At 41.6% G+C, this 21,821-nt stretch overlaps 1 protein-coding gene across 1 annotated transcript in view; it reads left to right on the top strand.

The window, feature by feature from the left end:
* Positions 1–1,395: 1,395 nt before the first annotated feature.
* SCAI (suppressor of cancer cell invasion) overlaps positions 1,396–21,821 on the top strand; it is a 137,043-nt gene continuing 116,617 nt past the window's right edge. Inside the window, exons 1-2 of the mRNA XM_077768492.1 lie at positions 1,396–1,504; positions 1,850–1,894. Coding sequence (XP_077624618.1) covers positions 1,452–1,504; positions 1,850–1,894 — 98 coding nt within the window. The 5' untranslated portion in view covers positions 1,396–1,451. The remainder of the gene's footprint in view (positions 1,505–1,849; positions 1,895–21,821) is intronic.

Here is a 21,821-nt window from a genome sequence, read left to right as displayed (position 1 = left end):
AAGTTGGATGCTTAACCCACTGAACCACCTAGTGCCCCTTTATTTTTTTCTTATCAAAGCCATTTTAAAAACCCCACTATGATGTGCCATCATTACTTTGGAGAAGAAATATTTTTAACGTGAAAGATAAGCTGTCTCAGAATAAAGGACAGCCCTTCATGCCAAATAAATTTGGTTTTGTGAAAAACCAGTATCCTAATTTTTGCTGTTTGTGAGGGTCTGTGATACATTTGTCCCCAAACTGGTGGTGTGATCTACTCTAGGCTGTCACATTATTGATGCATAAAAACATGTTCTAATAGGAAATAGCAAAAGAGAAAGTTTTATGCCTCCTCCCAGCCCCAAATAGATGCCAGGGATCTATCAACAAAAACAACAAAAACCTGTTCACATGGAATGTAGAGAGGCTGTAGAATCCGTTTAATTAAAGGAAGAATTTTATACAATGTTAACGAGTTATGTCTTATTTTCAAGGGGCCTTTTTAAAGTAGAAGATGAACGGTAACATACTGTGCTTAAGTGCTGGTAGTCTTGCATGCTTAGGTCTGTCAACATAAATGCAGTGAAATTTATTTTTAAATTGATTAGCTTGCATTGAATTTACAGTCATCTGCAGTATCACACGATGGTTAGCACACACTCAAGGATCAATTCTATTTAGCCCTTCCCAAATGGAACATACTGCTTTTAGTTATGGCATCAATTCTGTTTGCAGTGATGATTTTTCTTTCATGGTAATTTTTTTTTTAAATCTCTTGCTTTCTTGGAAGCCAGCACCCAAGCTTGTGATCTGTTCTGCAGAGGACTGAGCATCTGAAACATACTTTATTTTGGTAGATTCTTACAGCTTTCTTGCTGGATCCTCAATGAAGGGTATCTGTGAGCTGTGAGACCATTTCAGCATGATGTAGTCAGGGACCGCATTGAGGTGGTTCAAAATGAAGCTTCGTTTTGGAGAGTTACCTCACTGTCGCACCTGCCAGAGGAGTTTGGGAAATTGCAGTGCTTGGCTGTTGGTCCTGGCGTGGTGCAGCGTTGGGGGGCGCCAGCAGGTGTGTGGAATGCAGGACGCAGAGCCAGGAGAACCTGCCGGCAGGTGTCTGGCGCCGGAGATGCAGTTTCAACTTTCCAGCGCACGGTGGCGCCTTGGTCTCCCCGGCGCAGCTAGCAATCTCTAAGGCACCTCCGCCGCCACCTGCAGTCTCAACCAAACTCTAGGTGGCGGGATGTGACGGCCCGAGCGTCCAATCGACCGCCAGGCTTTCGGCTACACTACAGCTCTAGCCAATGGGAGCCGAGGAGAGGCGCGGAGGAGGCGGGCCCCGCGGCATGCCAGGCAGAGGCGCGAGGCCCTCCTCCCGCCTCTCCGCCTACTCCAGCCTCCGCCGCCTCAGCTTCCCGAGCGAGCCCTGCGGCCGCCGGAGCAGCTCCCGCGGCGGAGCAGGAGCCGGATGGTCAGAGGAGCCCGGCAGCCCCAGCAGCCGAGGAGTCGCCTGGCCCCCAGGTGGGGCGGGGGCTNTTGCGGGGTTGACGAGGCAGACAATGAGTAGGTGGAGGTGGGTGGTTTTGGGGAGCGGGGCTGTGACGAATAGGAGCTGAGCATGGAGTGAGGGACTAGAAGGGAGAGCAGGGTTTGGGCAGAGCAGACCTTCGGGGAACTGTGAGTCCCAGCGTTGCTCGGTGTTGGAAAATAGGGGAAACAGCGTAAGGCGTTTGTAAGGTCAGGTGTGAGCCTAGCGAGCCTGGGGTCCTAGGGGGCGGTACGTTGAGTTCTTGACTGCACAGTAGGGCCAGGAGATGTGTTCTTGTATGTCACTTCTAGTTACCGTCGTGTTTGTTTGGTCTGTAGACTGACTGGCACGGTGGAGAAACCACCTCGAAAACGGAAAAGCAGGTAAGGCAAAATGCCTTCCTATTTTGCTTCGTTGTTTTCCATTTGCCTGGCTTCACCTATGCCGTACTGCATAGTTACTGTCAGTAGGTGAAGTTTTTTCTTTAGCTCCTTTCCTAATGAATAGAACTACATTCAAGGTCCTTCCTTTTGAGGAGTTCAGAGTACTGCCTGTACCATTTGTGTGTATGTACGTAAGACTATATGGGGAAGAGCCGTGGGTAAACTAAGAAATCTTAGTGGTGGTGGTGGTTTTTTTGTTTTTTTTTTTTACTTTAAAGTTTATTTATTTTGAGAGAGAGAGAGAACGCACACATGTGAGCAGGGGAGGGGCAGAGAGAGAGGGAGAGCTGTCAGCACGGAACCCCTTGTGGGGCTTAATCTCACAAACCCATGACCTGAGCTGAAATCAAGAATCCCTTGCTTAACTGACAGCCACCCAGGCGCCCCCTTAGTTTTTTTTTTTTTACTTTAGCTGTAGTTTCAGCTTCTGCACCAGGTCTGATTAAAAAGCTAATCTTGGGGCTCCTGGGTGGCTCAGTCGGTTAAGCGTCCGACGTCAGCTCAGGTCTTGATTCACGGTTCGTGGGTTCGAGCCGCCCTTCAGGCTGAGTGCTGACAGCTCAGAGCTTGGAGCCTGCTTCAGATTCTGTGTCACCCTCTTTCTCAGCTCCTCCCCTCTTCATGCTCTCTCTTGCTCTCACTCTCAAAAATAAATAAAAACATCTAAAAAGTTAAAAAAAAAAAAAGCTAATGTTTGGGGCACCTGACTGACGTGCGTCTGTAAAGTGTGTAACTCTTGGACTTGGAGTCCTGAGTTGGAGCCCCGCGGTAGGCATAGAGCTTATTTAAAAATAAAAAATTAAAAGTTAATGTTTATTGAGCATCTACTGTGTGCCGAGTATTATGTACAAGTGCTTTATATGTATTATCTTCTGTCATCTTTTTTTTAATGTTTATTTTTGAGGTGGGGGAGGGACAGAAAGAGAGGGGGAAAGAAAATTCCTCTGCACGGTCATCAGAGATCCTGATGTAGGGCTTGAACTCATGAACTGCAAGATCATGACCTGAGCCTAAGTCAAATGCTTAACTGACTGAGCCACCCAGGGGCCCCATATCTTCTGTAATCTTGAAACACCCCAAAGAAGTATGTATCACAAGTTATCACTGTTTTGTAGAAGAGGGAACTGAGGCACAAAGAGGCCAAGATCACTCACTCATCTAATAAATAATAGAAATCAGATCTGAATCCAGGCAATCTGGCTCCAAAGCTTAAGCCCTTACCCATTATACTATACTGCCTCTAATAAACATACAATTGAAAATAGATTTTCTTACTGTTTTTTTCTTTTATCATTGTACATAGTACAGTACGTAGAGTCTAATAAACAATCGAACCATAGGGAAATAGAAACGGGGGCTTAAGTAGTCCACAAACAAGTGAATTATTCCTTGAGTAATGAAGAGCATACATCCTTCCCACAAACCTTTTTGTGTGCATTCCATGTGTCAGATACTATGTAGCATTCTGTGTGGTCGTTTAGAAGGGTTCTTTTTCACAGATACAGGCAGTGGTCTAGAGAGAAAATAAGCTGCGGTAGAGAGGATGGGCTAGTAGGGACCCTGTAGTAGTTAATACTTGGTTAAGTGACTGATATTAGTACCCAGAAAACCTCAACAGTTAGAAGATAATGAAGTGCTAATGGTGGAAGGGCTGTCAGTTAAAGTTCCTTTGTCACTCTAGGTCTGTGCTGTTCCATATGGTAGCCGTATGCAGCCATAAAGCACTTGAAATGTGGCTAGCATGACCGAGGAACTGAATTTTAAATTTCATTAATTGTAATTAATTTAAATTAAAAAACTAGTACTTGGCTCGCTGGAAGGTGTTCAAGTATGTTGGGAACATGTTGGGTATGGGAATCTGCTTTTTCATCTGAAAGTTTTATGAAGTATATACACAAATCACATATTCCCTGTGAAAATGGAATGTCCAAAGCAAGATGTGCTCGAAGTAAAAATGCACATCAGATTTCAGGTGAGTATGGAAAAATCAATGAAATTTCTCATTTACTAATTTTTATGTTGATTAGATGATGACATCATTTTAGGTCTTGGATAAATGAAAGTATTACTAAAATTATTTTCACTTTTTTCTATCACGGCTATTCGAAAATTAAAAACTATGTATATGGCTTACGTTACATTTCTTTTGGACAGACTTTAGCTCTCATTACCCCACTTCCAGGCCCTTGCAGTAGCCTCCTGATTGTGTTCTCTACCTTAAATCTGTAATTCGTTCATCGTGCTGTGCAGGTTGATCATGTAATTCCCCTGTTTAAATCTTCAGTGCTTCCCTATTGCTTACTGAACATAATTCAGACTTTTGAACCTAATCATAAAAAGAGACTGCCTTTCTCTTCTCCCTGTCTTCCCAGCCATAGTTTAATACTGTGGCCTTGAAATTCTCAATAATAGACCTATTAAATATCTACTATTAAGTGACTTAACTTTCTGCTGAATCCTGCACCATGAATTAATTGCTGAATATACTCTGTGTTCTGTTTGCCATTCCCCCAGCTTATGTTCTCTCTTTGCTTTGGGTTTTTGCACGTGATTCTCTTTCTCCCTGGATTACTTTCTCCTTGCTCCTTGGCAAGCTCCCTCCTTTAAGACTTAGCTCATATGTCACATCCTGTGTGCAGACTTTCCCATCCTCTCCTTCACCTGACTTGTCCCCACAATACCTTGTACATACACCTAAGTGTAATGGTTTGGGCTGCATTTGAATCCTAGCTTTGTCAAATACAAGTTATGAGATCATCTGTAAGTTAATAACCCCCCTTGAGCCCCAGTTTCCTCATCTGTATATGGAAATAATAAAAATTCAACCCAGGTGCTCCTGGCTTGCTCAGTCGGTAGAGCACGCAACTCTTGATCTCAGGGTTGTGAGTTCAAGCCCCACGTTGGGCATAGAGCTTACTTTAAAAAGTAAGATTTTTAGGGCACCTGGGTTTTTCAGTTGGTTAAGCATCTGACTTCGGCTTAGGTCATGATCTCACAGTTTGTGGGTTCAGGCCCATGTCGGGCTCTGTGCTGACAGCTTTGAGCCTGAAGTCTTCTTTGGATTCTGTGTCTCCCTCTCTCTGTCTCTCTCCTGCTTGTGCTCTGTCTCTCTCTGTCACTCAAAACTGAATAGCCATTTAAAAAATAAATAAAATAAAGTCTTTAAAGAAGAATTAAGAAAAAAATAGATCAACCTTAAAGGGGTTGTAAAGTGCTAGTACAGTGCCTGGGACATAGAAAATACACACTAAATTTTATGTTCAAAAGCAGCCATCAAATACCTTTTATTTCCAACCTCTTTTCTAAATATATACAGGCTAAAGAATTAAAAATAAGGTATTAAGGTAAAGAAGAAATGAGAGAAGAATAATAAAATTAAACCAGTGGCAAGAAACAATTTTAAACCAGTGGCAAAATTGGTATATAGACTAGAAAATACTGCACAGTTACTAAAGGTGGGTTCCATATTTGGCTCTGAGTTTCCTCAAGCAAAGCAAAGAAGAAAAATCTCAACTTCCAGACCTATGGTGTTTATAAAATCAAACACATGTTGTTCAAGAGAAGCATAACTTTTTTCGAGTTTTAGTTTGAGAGAAATTTTTCTCTCTAGTCTTCATAGTGGGGACACTGGTTTTGTAGCGGGGAGAATCCCAATGATAAATATAGTAATGAGTTAAAAAAAATTTGTTTTTACATTTATTTATTTTTGAGAGACAGATAGAGTGTGAGCGGGGGAGGGACAGAGAGAGAAGGAGACACAGAATCCGAAACAGGGTCCAGGCTCTGAGGAAGCATTCAGCACAGAGCCTGACACGGGGCTCGAACCCACGAACCATGAGATCATGACCTGAACCAAAGTCAGACGCTCAACGACTGAGCCACTCAGGTGCTCCAGTAGTGAGTTTTTAAGGATTGCTTCTTGTAATGTTTTTAAAAAATTTCTTTTCAATATTTTATTTTTGAGACAGAGACAGAGCATGAGTGGGGCAGGGGCAGAGAGAGAGGGAGACACAGAATCTGAAGCAGGCTCCAGGCTCTGAACTGTCACCACAGAGCCTGACGCGGGGCTCAAACCCACAAACCATGAGATCATGACCTGAGCCGAAGTTGAATGCTTAACCAACTGAGCCAGCCAGGTGCCCCAACTTCTTGTAATGCTTCTTAATCCAGGTTCATGTAATGCCAGTGAACATTCTCCAAAGAGCCAAAGCAGTGGTTAAGTATACAGCTCGCTGATGGCTTGGCTTGTTTTAGAGATAAATAGGGATGAATAAGCTCCAGGGATTCTCTTTATCCAGCATCTAGACTAGTGCCTGGCACTTACAAAATAGTTGGTTGAATTATTGAATGAATGTGTCCTTAGATACTTCTCTGTGAATATTATTTTTTTAATTAGATTTTTTTACTTTTATTTTTTTAGTAATCTCTACACCCAACGTGAGGCCATACTCACAATCCTGAGATCAAGAGTCATGTGCTTTTCTGAGTCAGGAGTCCCTAAAACTATTTTCTTAATAATACTAAGATATTACTTGCCTTTTTCATGATTATTCTCTCTTCATTCATGGTGGAATTGTCTTAGGCTACAGTTAGGAGTGATTTCAATTCTGCTCTGAAAGCTCAAGGAGGGTGTGTTTCTTTCGATGTTATTATATATATAAATTTTTTGTTTTGAAATATATAAATATCTATAGATATACCCACGATTATAGTTTTCAAGAGTGTTAAGGTGCTCCTGGGACCAAAAAGCTTGAGAGCTGTATGAGAGAAAGTATCATAAGAAAGACTAATTTTTCCTTAAATCTCAATTCTTGGGATGCTCTTTTAACACTGGGTCCCTCCTAGAGGTGCCTTTCCCGCCCCTGGGTGTTTGACATTTAAGGGCCCAGAATTGTTGCTACCAGGAGTCCCCAGTGTGAGCTGCCTGCCAAAACTAAGTTTTGGGCAACATCAAGCCCCGAAGAGTTTTACCTTATATTCTCAGTGAAGAAGGATGAGAGCATGTATTTTGATGTCTGATTAAGGTCAGAGCCTGATCAAGAGTCAGGATTTTGATCTGAATGGACAGCCAACATACATCTTTGAAGAAATCCTATGGGCAAGACCAAGATTTCCCTCAGAAAACAGTTCTGCATTGTTCTAAAAATAGCAAACAAAATGACCAGTTAAGGCTCTAAAGATGGATTATAGAGAAAAGATGTAATGGTCATAGCCAGAAATTTTTTTTATAGCTGTTGTTATCAGTTGCTATGAAACTGGCCATGAAAATTCTAAATATTAAATGAAATGACTTTGTAATGAACACTTCAAAATGAATTAATCGTTGAATTTGGTCTTAAGCATCCCTTTGAGTTGGCGTGCTGTGTAGAGTTGTTGACTGTTACACTGTATATCCTGTTAATGTTTGGAAAACAGTTGCCAAAAGTATCATTTTTATTTTTGGATACTTGCTCTTAAGTCATTAATGGCTGAGGGTTTTTTTTTTTCTTAAGGTTTTTTAAAAATTTCAGTTAGTTAACATACAGTGTAATATTAGTTTCAGGAGTACAACTTAGTGATTTAACACTTCTCTACATCACCCTGTGCTCATCACAAGTACCCTCCTTAATCCCCATCACCTCTTTCACCCATCCCTCCACCTACCTCCCCCCAAGTTATCTTTTGAGAACATTCCTAGTGTACACCAAACTAGAAGAATGTTTTAAAAAAACTAAGATGATATGAGATAAGCATTTCATACACTATTGATATTAGTTCTGTGTGTATTTCTTTCCTCAATAAAACTTTTATTTCTTTATCTTAGTTCATCTTTGTATCCCTAGCACTGAGCGGGTGCTCAATAAAACTATAGTGAACCACTAAATGAATTGGTAGCAAGAAGGAGTTAGTGTAGGATGAGGCTTTAGTGGTCCAAAATACTGTGACACTATTTAAGGGCTCTGATAAACTGTACTAGACCAAAAAGAGTTTTAAGAATAGGAAATTTGATCTCTCTATGGTTTTGGAACGTTCTGAAGACTTCAGCATGTTTGCTTAATTCATGTTTGGGTTATAAGTTAGAGCATCTTCTCAGATCCTGTTAGGAATAAGACCCATTTGTTTGGAAAGGATTCGTGTTGATAATGCTTTAATTTGGGGGCTTTTTTTTGTGTGTGTGATGTTTAAAGCAAAGAGACCTAAGCATTTTGATGGAATATGTGATTTGTCTGAATTACATTTGAATTCTTAAACTTTATTTTAGTTTTTAAAATAATGTTTGTTTATTTTTAGAGAGAGAGCATGTGAGCAGAGGAGGGGCAGAGAGAGAGGGAGAGAGAGAATTCCAGGCAGACTCTGTGCTGTCAGTACAGAGCCCCACATCTCACATACCGAACTTTTGGATGCTTAACCAGTTGGCCTGGGGGCCACCCAGGCACCCCTCTAAAAACATTTAAATGCTTTCTACTCCTGGGTACTAGGGATATAGACATGATTAAGATTTGGTCCCTGCTGGGTAAAACTCATAGTAGAGAAAGGAGATCCAAACAATGGGACAGTGTAATGACCTTGCATGTATACAAAGGGTTTTTAGTAATTCTGCATACTGGTAGTCAGGGCCCTTTCCACAGACATTTCATCTTGGCCTTGGAGGCTTTCAGGAGGCTACTTTGGCGGTGGTAGTGTAACTATTGAAATGGCAGAGAAGACCCTGAATTTGGACAGACTAATGCTGAGGTCTTAAATGAGCTGAATTCAGGACCTAAACCATACCAGTGTCAGGTATGGAAAGAAAGGTGCTTTTCAGAGTTCTGGGCTGTGGTGTCACTTTTTAGAGATTAAGCAGTGGTTCTTAACAAAGCAACTTTGCCTCCCGGGGGCATTTGGCAATGCTGGAGATATTCTTGCTGTTACAACTAAGGGCATCTGCCAGGTGGAGGCCAGAAGTGCTAAATAGCCTACAATATATAGAATAGCCTCCCACTCTGAAGAATTATTCAGCTCAAATTGTCAATAATGTTGAAGTTGCAAAATCCTGGATTAGGGTCTAATCCCAGCTCTTCCAAATACTAGTTTTGGGCTCTAGAATAAATTATGGATTTAATCTCTCTGAACCCGTTTGTTTGCCCTTTTACAAAATGCAGGTATTGACAGTACTCACCTTGTAGGATTATTAGCCTCCGCTGATAGCATATAGACTGTGTGAGTGCAGAGATTTTTGTCTGTTTAAAAAATAGATTCAATGAAGTAATGAATGTAACATACATGACAAGTTACCTGACATGTTAAAGATTCAATAAATGATACCTGTGACTTTCATTAGTTTAACTGTTTTTATTTTGCCTTTCCTTCTAGTCTTTTTAAAAACATCTTTATTGAGGTCTTATTTATGTTGAAAAATTTACGCCAATTTTAAGTATACAGTTTGATGACTTTTGACGAACGTATTCAGCTGTGTGCTCACCCACCGTAACTATGATCTTGACCATGACCATTGCTGCACTCTCCACCCCCACATTTGCGCATGTTGCCTTGGAGTCATGGTTCTGGCAACCACTGATCTTTTTTTCTCTATTGTTATACCATTGTTTTTTCTAAAATTTCATGCAAGTAAATCATTCATTAGATAGTCTTATGTCCACTTGGCATAATGCTGTTGAGATCCATCCACGTTCTTTTTTTTTAAATTTATTTATTTTTTTTAATTTTTTACAAATAGTTTATTATCAAATTAGTTTCCACATAACACCCAGTGCTCATCCCCACAAGTGCCCTCCTCCATGCCCCCCCCCCCTCCCTCCCACATCCATCAGTCCTCAGTTTTTGTCAGCATTCAAGAGTCTCTCATGGTTTGCCTCTCCCTTTCCCCCAGCATTTCCCCCCTTCTTCTCCCCCTTGTTCCTCAGTTAAGTTCCTCCTAATCCTCCTATACGTGCAAACATATGATATTTGTCCTTCTCTGCCTGACTTATTTCGCTCAGCGATCCATCCACGTTCTTATTTGTAACTGTGGTTAGTTTCTTCTCACTGCTGAGGAACATCCCACGGTGTGATTTTACCATAATTTATTTATGCTTTTGCCAGTTGGCAGACATTTGGTTTGTTTCTGGTTTTTGGCTAATATGAATACAACTGTTAATGAACATTTGAGTTAAGACTTTGGGCAGATATGTTTTCATTTCTCTTGAGTAAATGGTTATGAGCGGACTTGCTGGGTCTTATGGTTAAGTGAATGTTTAACTTTGTAAGAAATTGCTGTACTGTTTTCCAAAGTGACTATACCATTTTTGATTCTTACCAGCTATGTTTGAGATTCCTTACGTTCCATATTCTCGCCAGTATTTGGTATTGTCATTTGTCGAAGTATAATGGCAGCTTTGTCAAAGTATAATGGCATACAGTAAGACTCACATATTTAAAATGTACAATTAAAAAATTTTTTTTAATGTTTTTAAAATTTATTTCTGAGAGAGAAGGAGGGTGCGTGTGTGCACAAGTTGGGTGGGGGGAATGGAGAATCCAAAGCAGGCTGTAAACTGAGGTCATGACCTGAGCCAAAGTCAGATGCTCAACTGACTGAGCCATCCAGGTGCTCCTAAGTTTTGACACATGTGTATACCCTTGAAACCATGTGTATACATGTGTATACCCTTTAAACCATCACCATTGTTTGCTATGCTAGGAGTGTATGGTGATATACATCATTATGTTTAATTTGCCTTTCCTTAGTGACAAGTCATGTTGAGTATCTTTTCATGTATTAATTTCCCATTCATAAAACTTCTTTTGTGAGTTTTCTCTTCAAATCTTTTGCCCATTTTTTTTTTTATCAGTTGTTTGTCTATGTATATAGTTACAAGAGTTCCTTTATGTATTCTTTAAATAAATCATTTATTCAGATCTATGTTGTGCAGATGTTTCCCCCCAGTCTATGGCTTGCCTTTTCCTTTTCTTCACAGTATCTTGAGCATTTAGCTTGAATAATAGGTTGGATGGGGGCATTTTTAATTGAGACAGGAGCAAGTTTGGAAGGGTAAGATCATGAGTTTATTTTGACTATATAGAGTGTAAAGTGCTTTAGTGAGTACCGTCTCTCACCAGGCAGGTGAAAACTTGAGTCTGGAGCTGGAAAGAGAGAGAGTTGGGCTTCAGGTACAGATTTAGAAGTCATCAGTATATACTTAGTTACCCAGGTCATGGAATGGAATAACGGACCACTTTGAGTGAAATGTGAAGAGTAGAGTGTCCTAATAACAGGCTGTGGAAATAGGCAAGACTGCTTTCTGTCTTTAGGATGTTCTGTCTTTGCAGTATCATCTGTCCTTTGCAGTGTTTCTGTATGTAGTCCTCAAACAAGTAGTGTTTATCTCTGGGGGATAGAGCTCTGTACTCTGGTGAGCGCTGAGATTCTGGAAGTAGCTATATTGAAAACTAGGTGAACGTTTTCCAATTTACACTGAAACACAGGAACGTCCTCTACTTAGAGAGCTTCTGTGTGATAGTGTTTGCCTTAGCAACGCCCCTACAGAAATGCAGTGGTGTTGGTAAAACCGTTTCTTCTGGCATGTGTCAGTGAAAACCTGAGGACGTAACACCAAAATTCAGTTCTGTAAAAACAGAAACTACAGGAGCCCAAGATGGTGTAGTCAGAGTGGTCAGCATTTTCAGGGTAATTCTGTACTCAAGAATAAAACCTAGGCTAGCTCAAGCAGTGATTTTTTTTTTTAATGTTTTATTTATTTCTAGGAGAGAGAGAGAGACAGCGTGAGCAGGGGAGGGTCAGAGAGAGAGGGAGTCACAGACTGAAACAGGCTCCAGGCTCTGAGCTGGCCATCAGCACAGAGCCCGACGCAGGGCTCGAACCCACGAACCGCGAGATCATGACCTAAGCGAAAGTCGGATGCTTAACCGACTAAGCCACCCAGGCGCCCCTCAAGCAGTGACTTTTAAGGTTGTTAAAAAAAAATGAGCCCAAAGGTTCATTGGGACTAATAAAAGGATTCCCTGGAGGGCAGGAGGGCAGAAGTAGGCAGAAGAAAGTTAAACAGGCTAGCCTCTAAGACTCCACTTCTACTTTTATGTAAATATGTATTTCCATATGTATTTAAAATTTTTTTTTAAAGTTTTATTTATTTTTGAGAGAGGGATGGAGACAGCATGAGCAGGGGAGGGTCAGAGAGAGAGGGAGACACAGAATCCGAAGCAGGCTCCAGGCTCTGAGCTAGCTGTCAGCACAGAGCCCGATGCGGGGCTCGAACCCACGAACTGTGAGACCATGACCTGAGCTGAAGTCGGTCGCTTAACTGACTGAGCCACCCAGGTGCCCCTTCCATATGTATTTTTAATATGGAAAATTTCAGATACAGACAAAATCACGATGCTACAGTGAACTTAAATTGTTCACCCAGGTTCAGTAATTATCCATTAAATCCCATTTCATCTGCATGCCTTCCTACTCTACCTGAAGCGTATGCCATACTTAGCTTTCATCTGTAAATGTGTTAGTATGTGCTGTTGAAAGATAAAGGGCTTTTTAAAAACACATTAACACAATACCATTGACAATAACTTAAAAATTAACAGTATTCCCTTAGTGTCATCAAATATTTTCTCAGTGTCCAGACTTCCACATTTGGCTAATCAGTTTTTATTTTTATTTTAAAAAAAATTTTTTTTAATGTTTTATTTATTTCTAGGAGAGAGTGAGACAGCGTGAGCAGGGGAGGGTCACAGAGAGAGGGAGTCACAGACTCTGAAACAGGCTCCAGGCTCTGAGCTGGCAGTCAGCACAGAGCCCGACGCAGGGCTCGAACCCACGAACTGCGAGATCATGACCTAAGCGAAAGTCGGACGCTTAACCGACTGAGCCACCCAGGCGCCCCTAATCGGTTTTTAAAATATATGTTTGTTCAAATCAGAATTCAGATCAGGTTTGTAACTTGCAATTCACTGATTAGATTTCACATTTATTTATTCATTTATTTATTTATTTATTTAAATTTAATTTTTTGAGAGAGAGAGAGAGATAACCAGGAGATCATGACCTGAGCAGAAACCAAGAGTTGGATGCTCAACCGACTGAGCCACCCATTTACCTCATTTTTAAAAAAAATTTTAAATGTTTTTTATTTATTTCTAAGAGACAGAGAGAGAGACAGCGTGAGCAGGGGAGGGTCAGAGAGAGAGGGACACACAGAATCTGAAGCAGACCCCAGGTTCTGAGCTAGCTGTCAGCACAGAGCCCGATGCGGGGCTCAAACCCACGAACCGTGAGATCATGACCTGAGCCGAAGTCGGATGCTTAACCGACTGAGCCACCCAGGCGCCCCCGTGTGCCTTATTTTTCTTACCATAGTTCAATATGAGTTGGTTTTCTAGCATGCCCCAAAGGCAGCTGGCTTGCTTTCTTCTTTGTTTTATGAAAAATATTATTATCAACTCATAGATTTAAACACGTTTGATGAGTTTCGATCCATTATGATGATTTTTCTTATTTATATTCATATTGACCTACCTTTGCCCAGTGGAAGCCTCTTTAAATTGGCTCCTGGGGCCTTTTGACATAACTCCATTAAACTTTGATGGCTTCCTTATACCTGGTTGGACAGGATATTCCAGGCCCATCTTTTATGTTTCCTTTTCAAACCTAGAATCGGCTATTCTCCAAAGAGACCGCTTTCTTCTGGCATCACTCTGCCTCTATTTATTTCTATTCTGAGACTCTGTTAGAAAGAAAGGATTGCACAATCTAAAAGTAGTTTGAAAGCGTCAAGTGTAGAGGAATGGAATATGTACTATGGTTTTTAATAATCCTCCATAAATGTAATTTTTAAAATTTAGGTTTTTGATAAAAGTTGAGTAACACACAGGAGTTATATTTTAAGATCCTGAAATATAGGTACTCTGTAATGCTGACCATAGCTGGATCTATTGAGAGATTAAGTGACCAGGTGGTAGAATTGTTTTTTTTTCTTTTTTATGGAAATTGTGCGTCCCTAACCTAAATGGATGGCTTTCCCACAAGGCCAGGATTTTTTGGTGGGGGGGATTCCAGGCAGATACACATTGATATATAAACAATTGCGTAATGTTCTATCCCTTCTATAGGAGAGAATAGCCTAGAAAAAATTGTGGGTAATATATTACTAATGGAAAAATCTTAATGTTTTGATGGAACAATCTGTTCAGAACTTTCTTTAAAACTACCAAGATGAATAAGTTATAAAAGATATCCATAAGTTGGTAAGTTAGTTGACCATATAGTAGGTAAGAATTATATTTCACAAAATCAAGCAACCAAGAAATGTTATAATATTTTAATTCCTTCAAATGAAATTAAATCCAGCCTTGGGACATGTGCTTCTCCCACCCCTAATCCACCAAACTGATGAAAAATTAATCTCAGTGATTAAGAATGGGTAGCCACCCCTCCTGAGGGTTGTACAGGAATCTGAGAGGCTTCTGAGGAACCAGGCAAAGCGTGAAAGGTTCATTTTCAGTCCGTAATGGCTGTGCCTGGTAAGCAGGTTGTATAAGAGGATATGGTTCTTTGATGTTCGGTGGCTCAAACAGTTAGAGCTGAAGTTAGGTGCATGAATTTTTTTTAATGTTTATTTACTTTTGAGAGAGAATGAGAGAGAGAGAGCGCGAGCGCGCACGAGCGAGTGGAGGAGGGGCAGAGAGAGAAGGAGATGCAGAATCGGAAGCAGGCTCCAGGCTCTGAGCTGTCAGCACAGAGTCCAACGTGGGGCCTGAAACCACAGACCGTGAGATCATGACCTGAGCCGAAGTCAGGTGCTTAACCGACTGAGCCCCCCAAGCACCTTTAGGCACATGAATTTTTACTAGGTTTCGGGATTCTGGTGTAGAAGTGTCAGCTTTCCTAGGTACAGCACACACCCATTTCCCTCTGAGCACCTGTCATTTATCTAGAGCCCAGCCAAGAAGTGGGCTTGCAGATCTCTTTTTGTGGGTCCCAAAGAATTCTTTCCCTTTACCAGACAGTCCACTCCTTTTTCCTTCTTGTTTCTTTCTGCCCCCAAAGGTATTGTTCCAGCCTCCCCTCAGCGTCATCTCCTCAAGGGGCTCACATTTTCAGAAAACAAAAACAAACCTCCCTTGAGGGAAGGACTGTCTCTTGAGGTCTGGGGAATACAGTGAGAACAAAACGTCCATTGATGTCTTAACTATCCAGCTCCTTTTTTTTTTTTTTTTTTACCTTCAAAAGTTCTTTTAGTCTCTGTGGTGGTTTTAAACACTGTCCACAAAGTCTTTGATTCTCTTTTCCTTAAAAGATGGAGCTTAATTCTCCTCCCTGTGAGCATGGGGTGGACTTTGTGACTCCCTTCCAGTGAATAGAATGAAGTGCAAGTGATGAGACCTCACTTCCAAATCAGGTCGTCAGGAGACTTTGGTTTGTTTCTTTCCTTCTCTCATCACTCCCTCTGGCAGAGGCTGGCTGCCATGATGTCAGATGGTCCTGGACAAGCAAGAGCCACTTGCCATGTTGTGGAGACAGGCAGTCAATGGAGAGGGCCACATGGTAAGGAAGAAAGCCTGCCAGCCACCAACCAGATGAGTGAGCTTGGAAAGGGATCCTGAATTAGTTGAGCCTTGAGAGGTGACTATAGCCCTGGCCAACAGCTTGACTTACTATCCTGGCTTCACGAGGGCTGAGTTATATGAGCCTGTGATTTTTTTTGGCGGGGGAGGGAGGTAATCTTTTTTCTTTCGACACTGGCTCTATTGTACCCAAGGGATCAATCTCTGGCTAGCCTTTCTCTCCTTCTGGATAGGTCTCTGATGGGCACTGTGTGCCTATGTGTCTGTATGTGTGTTTTGGAAGCAGCTGTCTTTTGATGAAAGGCATTGCAGGACAGTTTACTTTCAGGCAGTGATGCGTGCCTGTTGTAATAGCAGAATCTCTATTTGCTTTTCTCTTCAGAGTCATTGCTCTCCCTGGTCTTTGATCCCATAGATTGGGAGGTAGTCCATGCTCATGTTCACTGTTAATAAGGCAAGAGCCAAAAGGTTGTTGCCCAGTCAAGTTCACTTTTCCACTGTCTGGTACTATCACTAGCTTTGGACTTTTTCCCTACCCCTTCTTGGCTATCTGGGAAGAGTGGGCAAATCACTCTCAATAAGCTGCTGATGGTTAATTCTGTGTATTAACTTGACGGGGTCACAGGATGCCTAGACATTTGGTCAAACCTTACTTTATCTATGTGTCAGGTTGTTTCTGGATGAGAGTGACATTGAATTGGTGGACTGAGTAAAGTAGATTGCCCTCCCGGAGATGGGTGGGCCTCATCCAATCACTTAAAGACCCGAGAAGAACAAAAAGGCTGAATAAGAGGGAACTTTTCCTGCCAGACTGCTTGAGTTGGGACATCAGTCTTTTCTTGCCTTTGGACTCGAGCTGTAACCTTGCTCTTCTTGTGTCTCAAGCCTGCTAGCTCTCAGGATGGAACTTACACCATAAACTTTTCTGCTTCTCGGGCTTTCAGACTCCAACTAATACTTCACCATTGGCTCTCCTGGGTCTCAGCTTGTTGATGGATCTTGGGACTTTTTGGCCTCCATAATTGCATAATCCAGTTCTTTATTATCTGTCTCTCTGTCTAAACACACACGCACACACACATTCTGTTGGTTCTGTTTCTCAGGAGAATTCTCATACATAGGCCTTGTCTTTTTAATTTTTAAAAATTTTTTTTTAATGTTTTATTTATTTCTAGGAGAGAGAGAGAGAGAGAGACAGCATGAGCAGGGGAGGGTCAGAGAGAGAGGGAGTCACAGATTGAAACAGGCTCTAGGCTCTGAGCCGGCAGTCAGCACAGAGCCCGACGCGGGGCTCGAACCCACGAACCGCGAGATCATGACCTAAGCGAAAGTCGGACGCTTAACCGACTAAGCCACCCAGGTGCCCCAATTTTTTAAATTTTTATTATTTTTTTAAAGTAGGCTTCATACTCAGCATGGAGCCCAGTGCGGGCCTTGAACTCACCTGAGATCAAGACTTAAGCTGAAATCAAGAGTCCAGTGCTTAGCCATCCAGGGTCCCTAAGCCTTTTCTTTTTAATGGCCTTCCTTTGTTTCATCCCTGTTTTGCCAGAGTGCTCCTAAACTTCTCATAGCTTCTACAGTTAGCTGTGGGTTCTCTTCATGCTCGCAGGCTGCTGTGAATGACTATCTTCACCACAAGCTGAGCAAAAGGAGAAGTGCTTGTGTTTTCGTAAACTTGGCCACTGTTTGGCAACATTTCACACTAAGGCTGGGCATCTTTTTTTTTTTTTTTTTAAGATTATTTATTTATTTTGAGAGAGAGAAAGAGAGCATGCGCGTGTGCACAGTAGAGAGGAACAGAAAGGGAAGGGAGAGAGAGAATAGCAAGCAGGTCCTGCACTGTCAGTGCAGGGCCGGATGCAGGGCTTGAACTCACAGACCGTGAGATCGTGACCTGAGCTGAAATCAAGAGTCAGATGCTAAACCGACTGAGCCACCCAGGTGCCCCTATGCATCATTTCTTTATATTGTTTTGCAGTTGGGTTTCTTTTTCCCAGGCTCTTTCCATATACTCTATGGGCTGCAGAAGCAGATGTACCTGTTTGGCAATATTCTAGGAGTTCTTCCTGGATGGAGGAATCCATGATGAGAGTGCTCCCACATGGTTTCCCAAAAGTGTGCAAGGTGGCAGTCAAAACTTTTAAAGTTTTGTTTGTTTAGTAATCTCTACGCCCAATGTAGGGCTTCAACTCATGACACTGAGAACAGGAGTCATATGCTATTCTAAGTCGGCCAGACGTCCCAGAATGTTTAAATTATTGTGATAATTTTCAACCTCTAGCATTATCTATATGTGTTTAGAGAACAGCAGCCCAAAATAAAGACTTTAGATTTAGAGCAGTTGCCATTAGCCTGTCTTTCTAACAACAGATAAGCAAGTCATTTTATCTGTTGTGGTGACTCCTGGCTGGTGATAATGAAATTGTCATCAATAAGTAAGAGGATTCTTACTTTTTTATAAAATAGGAATATGCATCTATATTGTCTCAAACCAGTTTTAAGTTATTAAGATACAAGTTTAAAAGAAGGGGAATGCTCTTAATAATTTATAAGAGAATTCAATAATGTGTACTGTAAAGATTATTGAATCTAGCAGTAAGCACAGTAGGAGAAATCTTACGTAATATATCAGAAAAGGAAGTCCTTTAAAATTCCTCAGTCTCGGTCTTCTCAAATATGGCTTACTTACATGTTTACTAGTAACTGATAACGTATTCAGTGTTTCCTAAGAATTTTATCTAAATTAAATATCTCATATACCTACTATTACGTATTTTATATGCTCTTGTGACAAAATATCAATGGCATTTAGTAGAGGTTTTAGTGAATTCAAGGTATTTCTATTGTTATTGATTTTTCTTAATAACCAGATAATAAAATCACAGTAATTGTCATATAGGTGGCCACAGAATTTTAAGAAAGAGGTTAATATACTTGAAAAACTTTGAAAACTACTGAATTAGATATCTTTGGAGCTATTTCCAGCTCTGATATGTGGGAAAGGAACGGTAGCTTAAGGATGGAGTCTGTATAAAGGTGTGTGGTAAAGAGCATCACAGAATATGCTGGTGAAATCCCCGGGGCATCGCTGGTTTCTTAGTCACTCCTTTTCTTTTTATTCCTACATGCCCTGGGGGTTTGATTCATCTTTTTCCCCCAACATTCATTTGGTAATCTCTTGTTCTCTCTGCCTGTAAACCTTGAAAGAGAATGCAGGTGCCTCAGCTTTTCTCTTACTTTGCTAACTCTGAAAGTATTTGATGCTTTATCATTTAAAAAATGTGTGGTTTTTTTTTTAATTTTTTAATGTTTTATTTATTTCTAGGAGAGAGAGAGAGAGAGACAGCATGAGCAGGGGAGGGCCAGAGAGAGAGGGAGTCACAGACTGAAACAGGCTCCAGGCTCCATGCTCCGAGCTGGCAGTCAGCACAGAGCCCGACGCGGGGCTCGAACCCACGAACCGCGAGATCATGACCTAAGCGAAAGTCGGACGCTTAACCAACTAAGCCAACCAGGCGCCCCTAAAAAATGTTTTTTAATGGGTATTTTTGAGAGTGGGCAGAGGAGGGGCAGAGAGAGAGGGAGACACAGAATCTGAAGCAGAGGGGTGCCTGGTGGTTCAGTGGGTTGGGTGTCCGACTTCGGCTCAGGTCATGATCTCACCGTTTGTGGGTTCGAGCCCCACATCGGGCTGTGTGCTGACAGCCAGCTTGGAGCCTGGAGCCTGTTTCGGATTCTGCCTATTTCGGATTCTGTGTCTCCCTCTCTCTTTGACCCTCCCCTGCTCACGTTCTCTCTCTGTCTCTCTCAGAAATAAATAAAACATTTAAAAACATTTAAAACAAAACAAAAGAATCTGAAGCAGGCTCCAGGCTCTGAGCTGTCAGCACAGAGCTCATCTTGGGGCTCAAACCCACGGACCGTGAGATCATGACCTGAGCTCGGACGCTTAACCAACTGAGCCACCCAGGTGGCTCATTTTCAAGGGTTTCTACTGCCAGTAACAATCAGGAATGAAATGAATGAATAAAAATTTATGCATTTGAGAATTTAGAGTTTTCTTAAAAGAAGTTTCCCAAACCTTCATTGAAGGGTAAATGAGTAAAGCTCAGTTTTCTAGTAGTTGCTAACTAGCACCTAACCATTTTTTCTTCTCTGTTGTTTGGCCCTGAAGATAATTACTCGTAGCCCATTGAATTCATTTCATCACAGAGAAGGAGAAGCTTCAGGTTAGTTTTCAGTCTCTTCACCCGTTGCTTTTTGTAGGAAAAGTCTACTTAATAGAAATCTATAGACAGTATTAATGAAAAATCAACTTTGATATATACTGACATGTAACTTTCCATTGGTGTGATAGATTGTATTTTCCAGCGATAACTGAAATAACATCGTTCATTACACATGTTCTACTTACATTGTTACCTTGACACTCCTCTCATCTAGTGTTGAGGCCTGTGTCACCATCTCTTAACCGGACCAGGCCTTTGTAACTGCCACTAGGAGAGCATGGCTCAGGCAAAACTGTGTGACTTATAGGGCTGGGTCATAGAAATGCCATCTGCTTCTACCTTCCCCTCTTGAGATGCTCCCCTTTGGAACCAAGTTCCCAGGCTGTGCTGTGAGGGCTCAGGTGGGAGGTCTGTGTGAGAGAAACTGAAGCTTCTGGCCCTCAGCCCCAGCTGAGCTCCCAGCTGACATCTAGCCTCAGCTTGCCAGCCATGGGAGTGAGCCATTCTAAAAGCAGATCCTAATCCTCCAGATCCCCATCATACTGCCCTGGCGGGTGCCCACTTAGGGCAAAGAAGAGCTGTCCCCACCAAGCCCTACCCAGCTGCAAATTCACAAGCACAGTTGAAGACTGTTGTTTTCAGCCACGAAGGTAGACAACAGAAGATGACTGAATTGGTATTCCATTTTGCCAAAGCTGAGAGAAGAGACCCTGCGTATATTAAACTGTTGCAACTTAAAAACAAGATGTGTTTCTACCTTCAGGACCACTCTCTGTATCATAAAAGAAAAAGACCAGATTCTGTGTCCTATTCCCTTACAGATTTTTATCTCCTAGGCTTTCATTTTCTGTTTTTATTATATTATGGGTCTTTTTTTTTAAATGTTAATTTTGAGAGGGGGTGAGGGGCAGAGAGAGAGGGAGACAGAATCCAAAGCAGGCTCTAGGCTCCGAGCTCTTAGCACAGGGCCCTACTTGGGGCTCGAACTGACAAGCTGTGAGATTATGGCCTGAGTCAAAGTCGGATGTCTGACTGAGCCACCCAGACACCCCTGGGTCTTTTTAATTAAAGTGTAATACAAAACAGCAAAAATTGGACACTAATATCCCTGCCCATGTAACTCCATTCTTCTTTTCTTCTAATATAGAAGGTGTGTGCATGTTAATAATGAGCATTGACTTTGGAATGATTTCAGGTGAGGTATGTGACCTTGGAAAGTGACATCTTTGTAATACAGTTTCTTATATAAAATGGCATCTACTTCCTAGGGTTGTTGTGAGCCTTCAGTGATACATACATAGTGTTTGGATGGTGCCTGTCACAAAATGTTGGCTTTTCTTACTACTGCTGATCATTACCACGACTGTTGGCATTATTATTTTTAGACGAGAGGGGAAGGGTAACCAGCAGAAAGGTTGCAATCTGAAATGATGGAGTAAATATTCCTTTTTTTTTTTTTTAAGTAAATATTCTAAGAAGTTAGGTATAGAGGGATGTTCAGAAGTTTGAAAGGACTAAAGAATTAGTTGAGTTTTAGTTTTTTTGAGGCTTAAGGCTTCATTGAAGAGGTGAAGACCAGGGGTGTCTGGGTGGCTCAGTTGGTTGAGCATCTGACTCCCGATTTCAGCTCAGGTCAGGTTGCAATCCCAGGGTCATTGGATTGAGCCCCATGTTGGGCTCTGTGCTGAGTGGAGCCTGCTTGGGATTCTCTCTCTCCTTCTGCACTTCTCTCCCACTCTCTCTTTCTCTGTCTCTCAAAAACAACAACAACAACAAAACCCGTGAAGACCAGAAGGACTCCTTTGGGAAAAAAGATTAGGGAGAAAGTAATGAAGAAATTTCAGAATCAGGGTGCTGGTTTTTAGACTTGTATTTTTAAAAATTTATTTGTTTTTATTATTATTATTATTATTATTATTATTATTATTTTAGAGATAGACAGTGTGAGCAGGGAAGAGAGAGAATCTCAAGCAGACTCTCCATTTAATACAGAGCACCGTGTAGGGCTCCTTCCCACAACCTGGGATCATGACCTGAGCCACTGAAATCAAGAGTCCAGTGCTCAACTGACTGAGCCATCCAGGCACCCGTGGCCT

Source organism: Crocuta crocuta, unplaced genomic scaffold (assembly GCF_008692635.1).
Source record: "Crocuta crocuta isolate KB4526 unplaced genomic scaffold, BGI_CrCroc_1.0 scaffold35, whole genome shotgun sequence".
NCBI lineage: Eukaryota > Metazoa > Chordata > Mammalia > Carnivora > Hyaenidae > Crocuta > Crocuta crocuta.
Note: the sequence above shows the minus strand (reverse complement) of the source record. Positions and strands in the feature narration are given on the sequence as shown.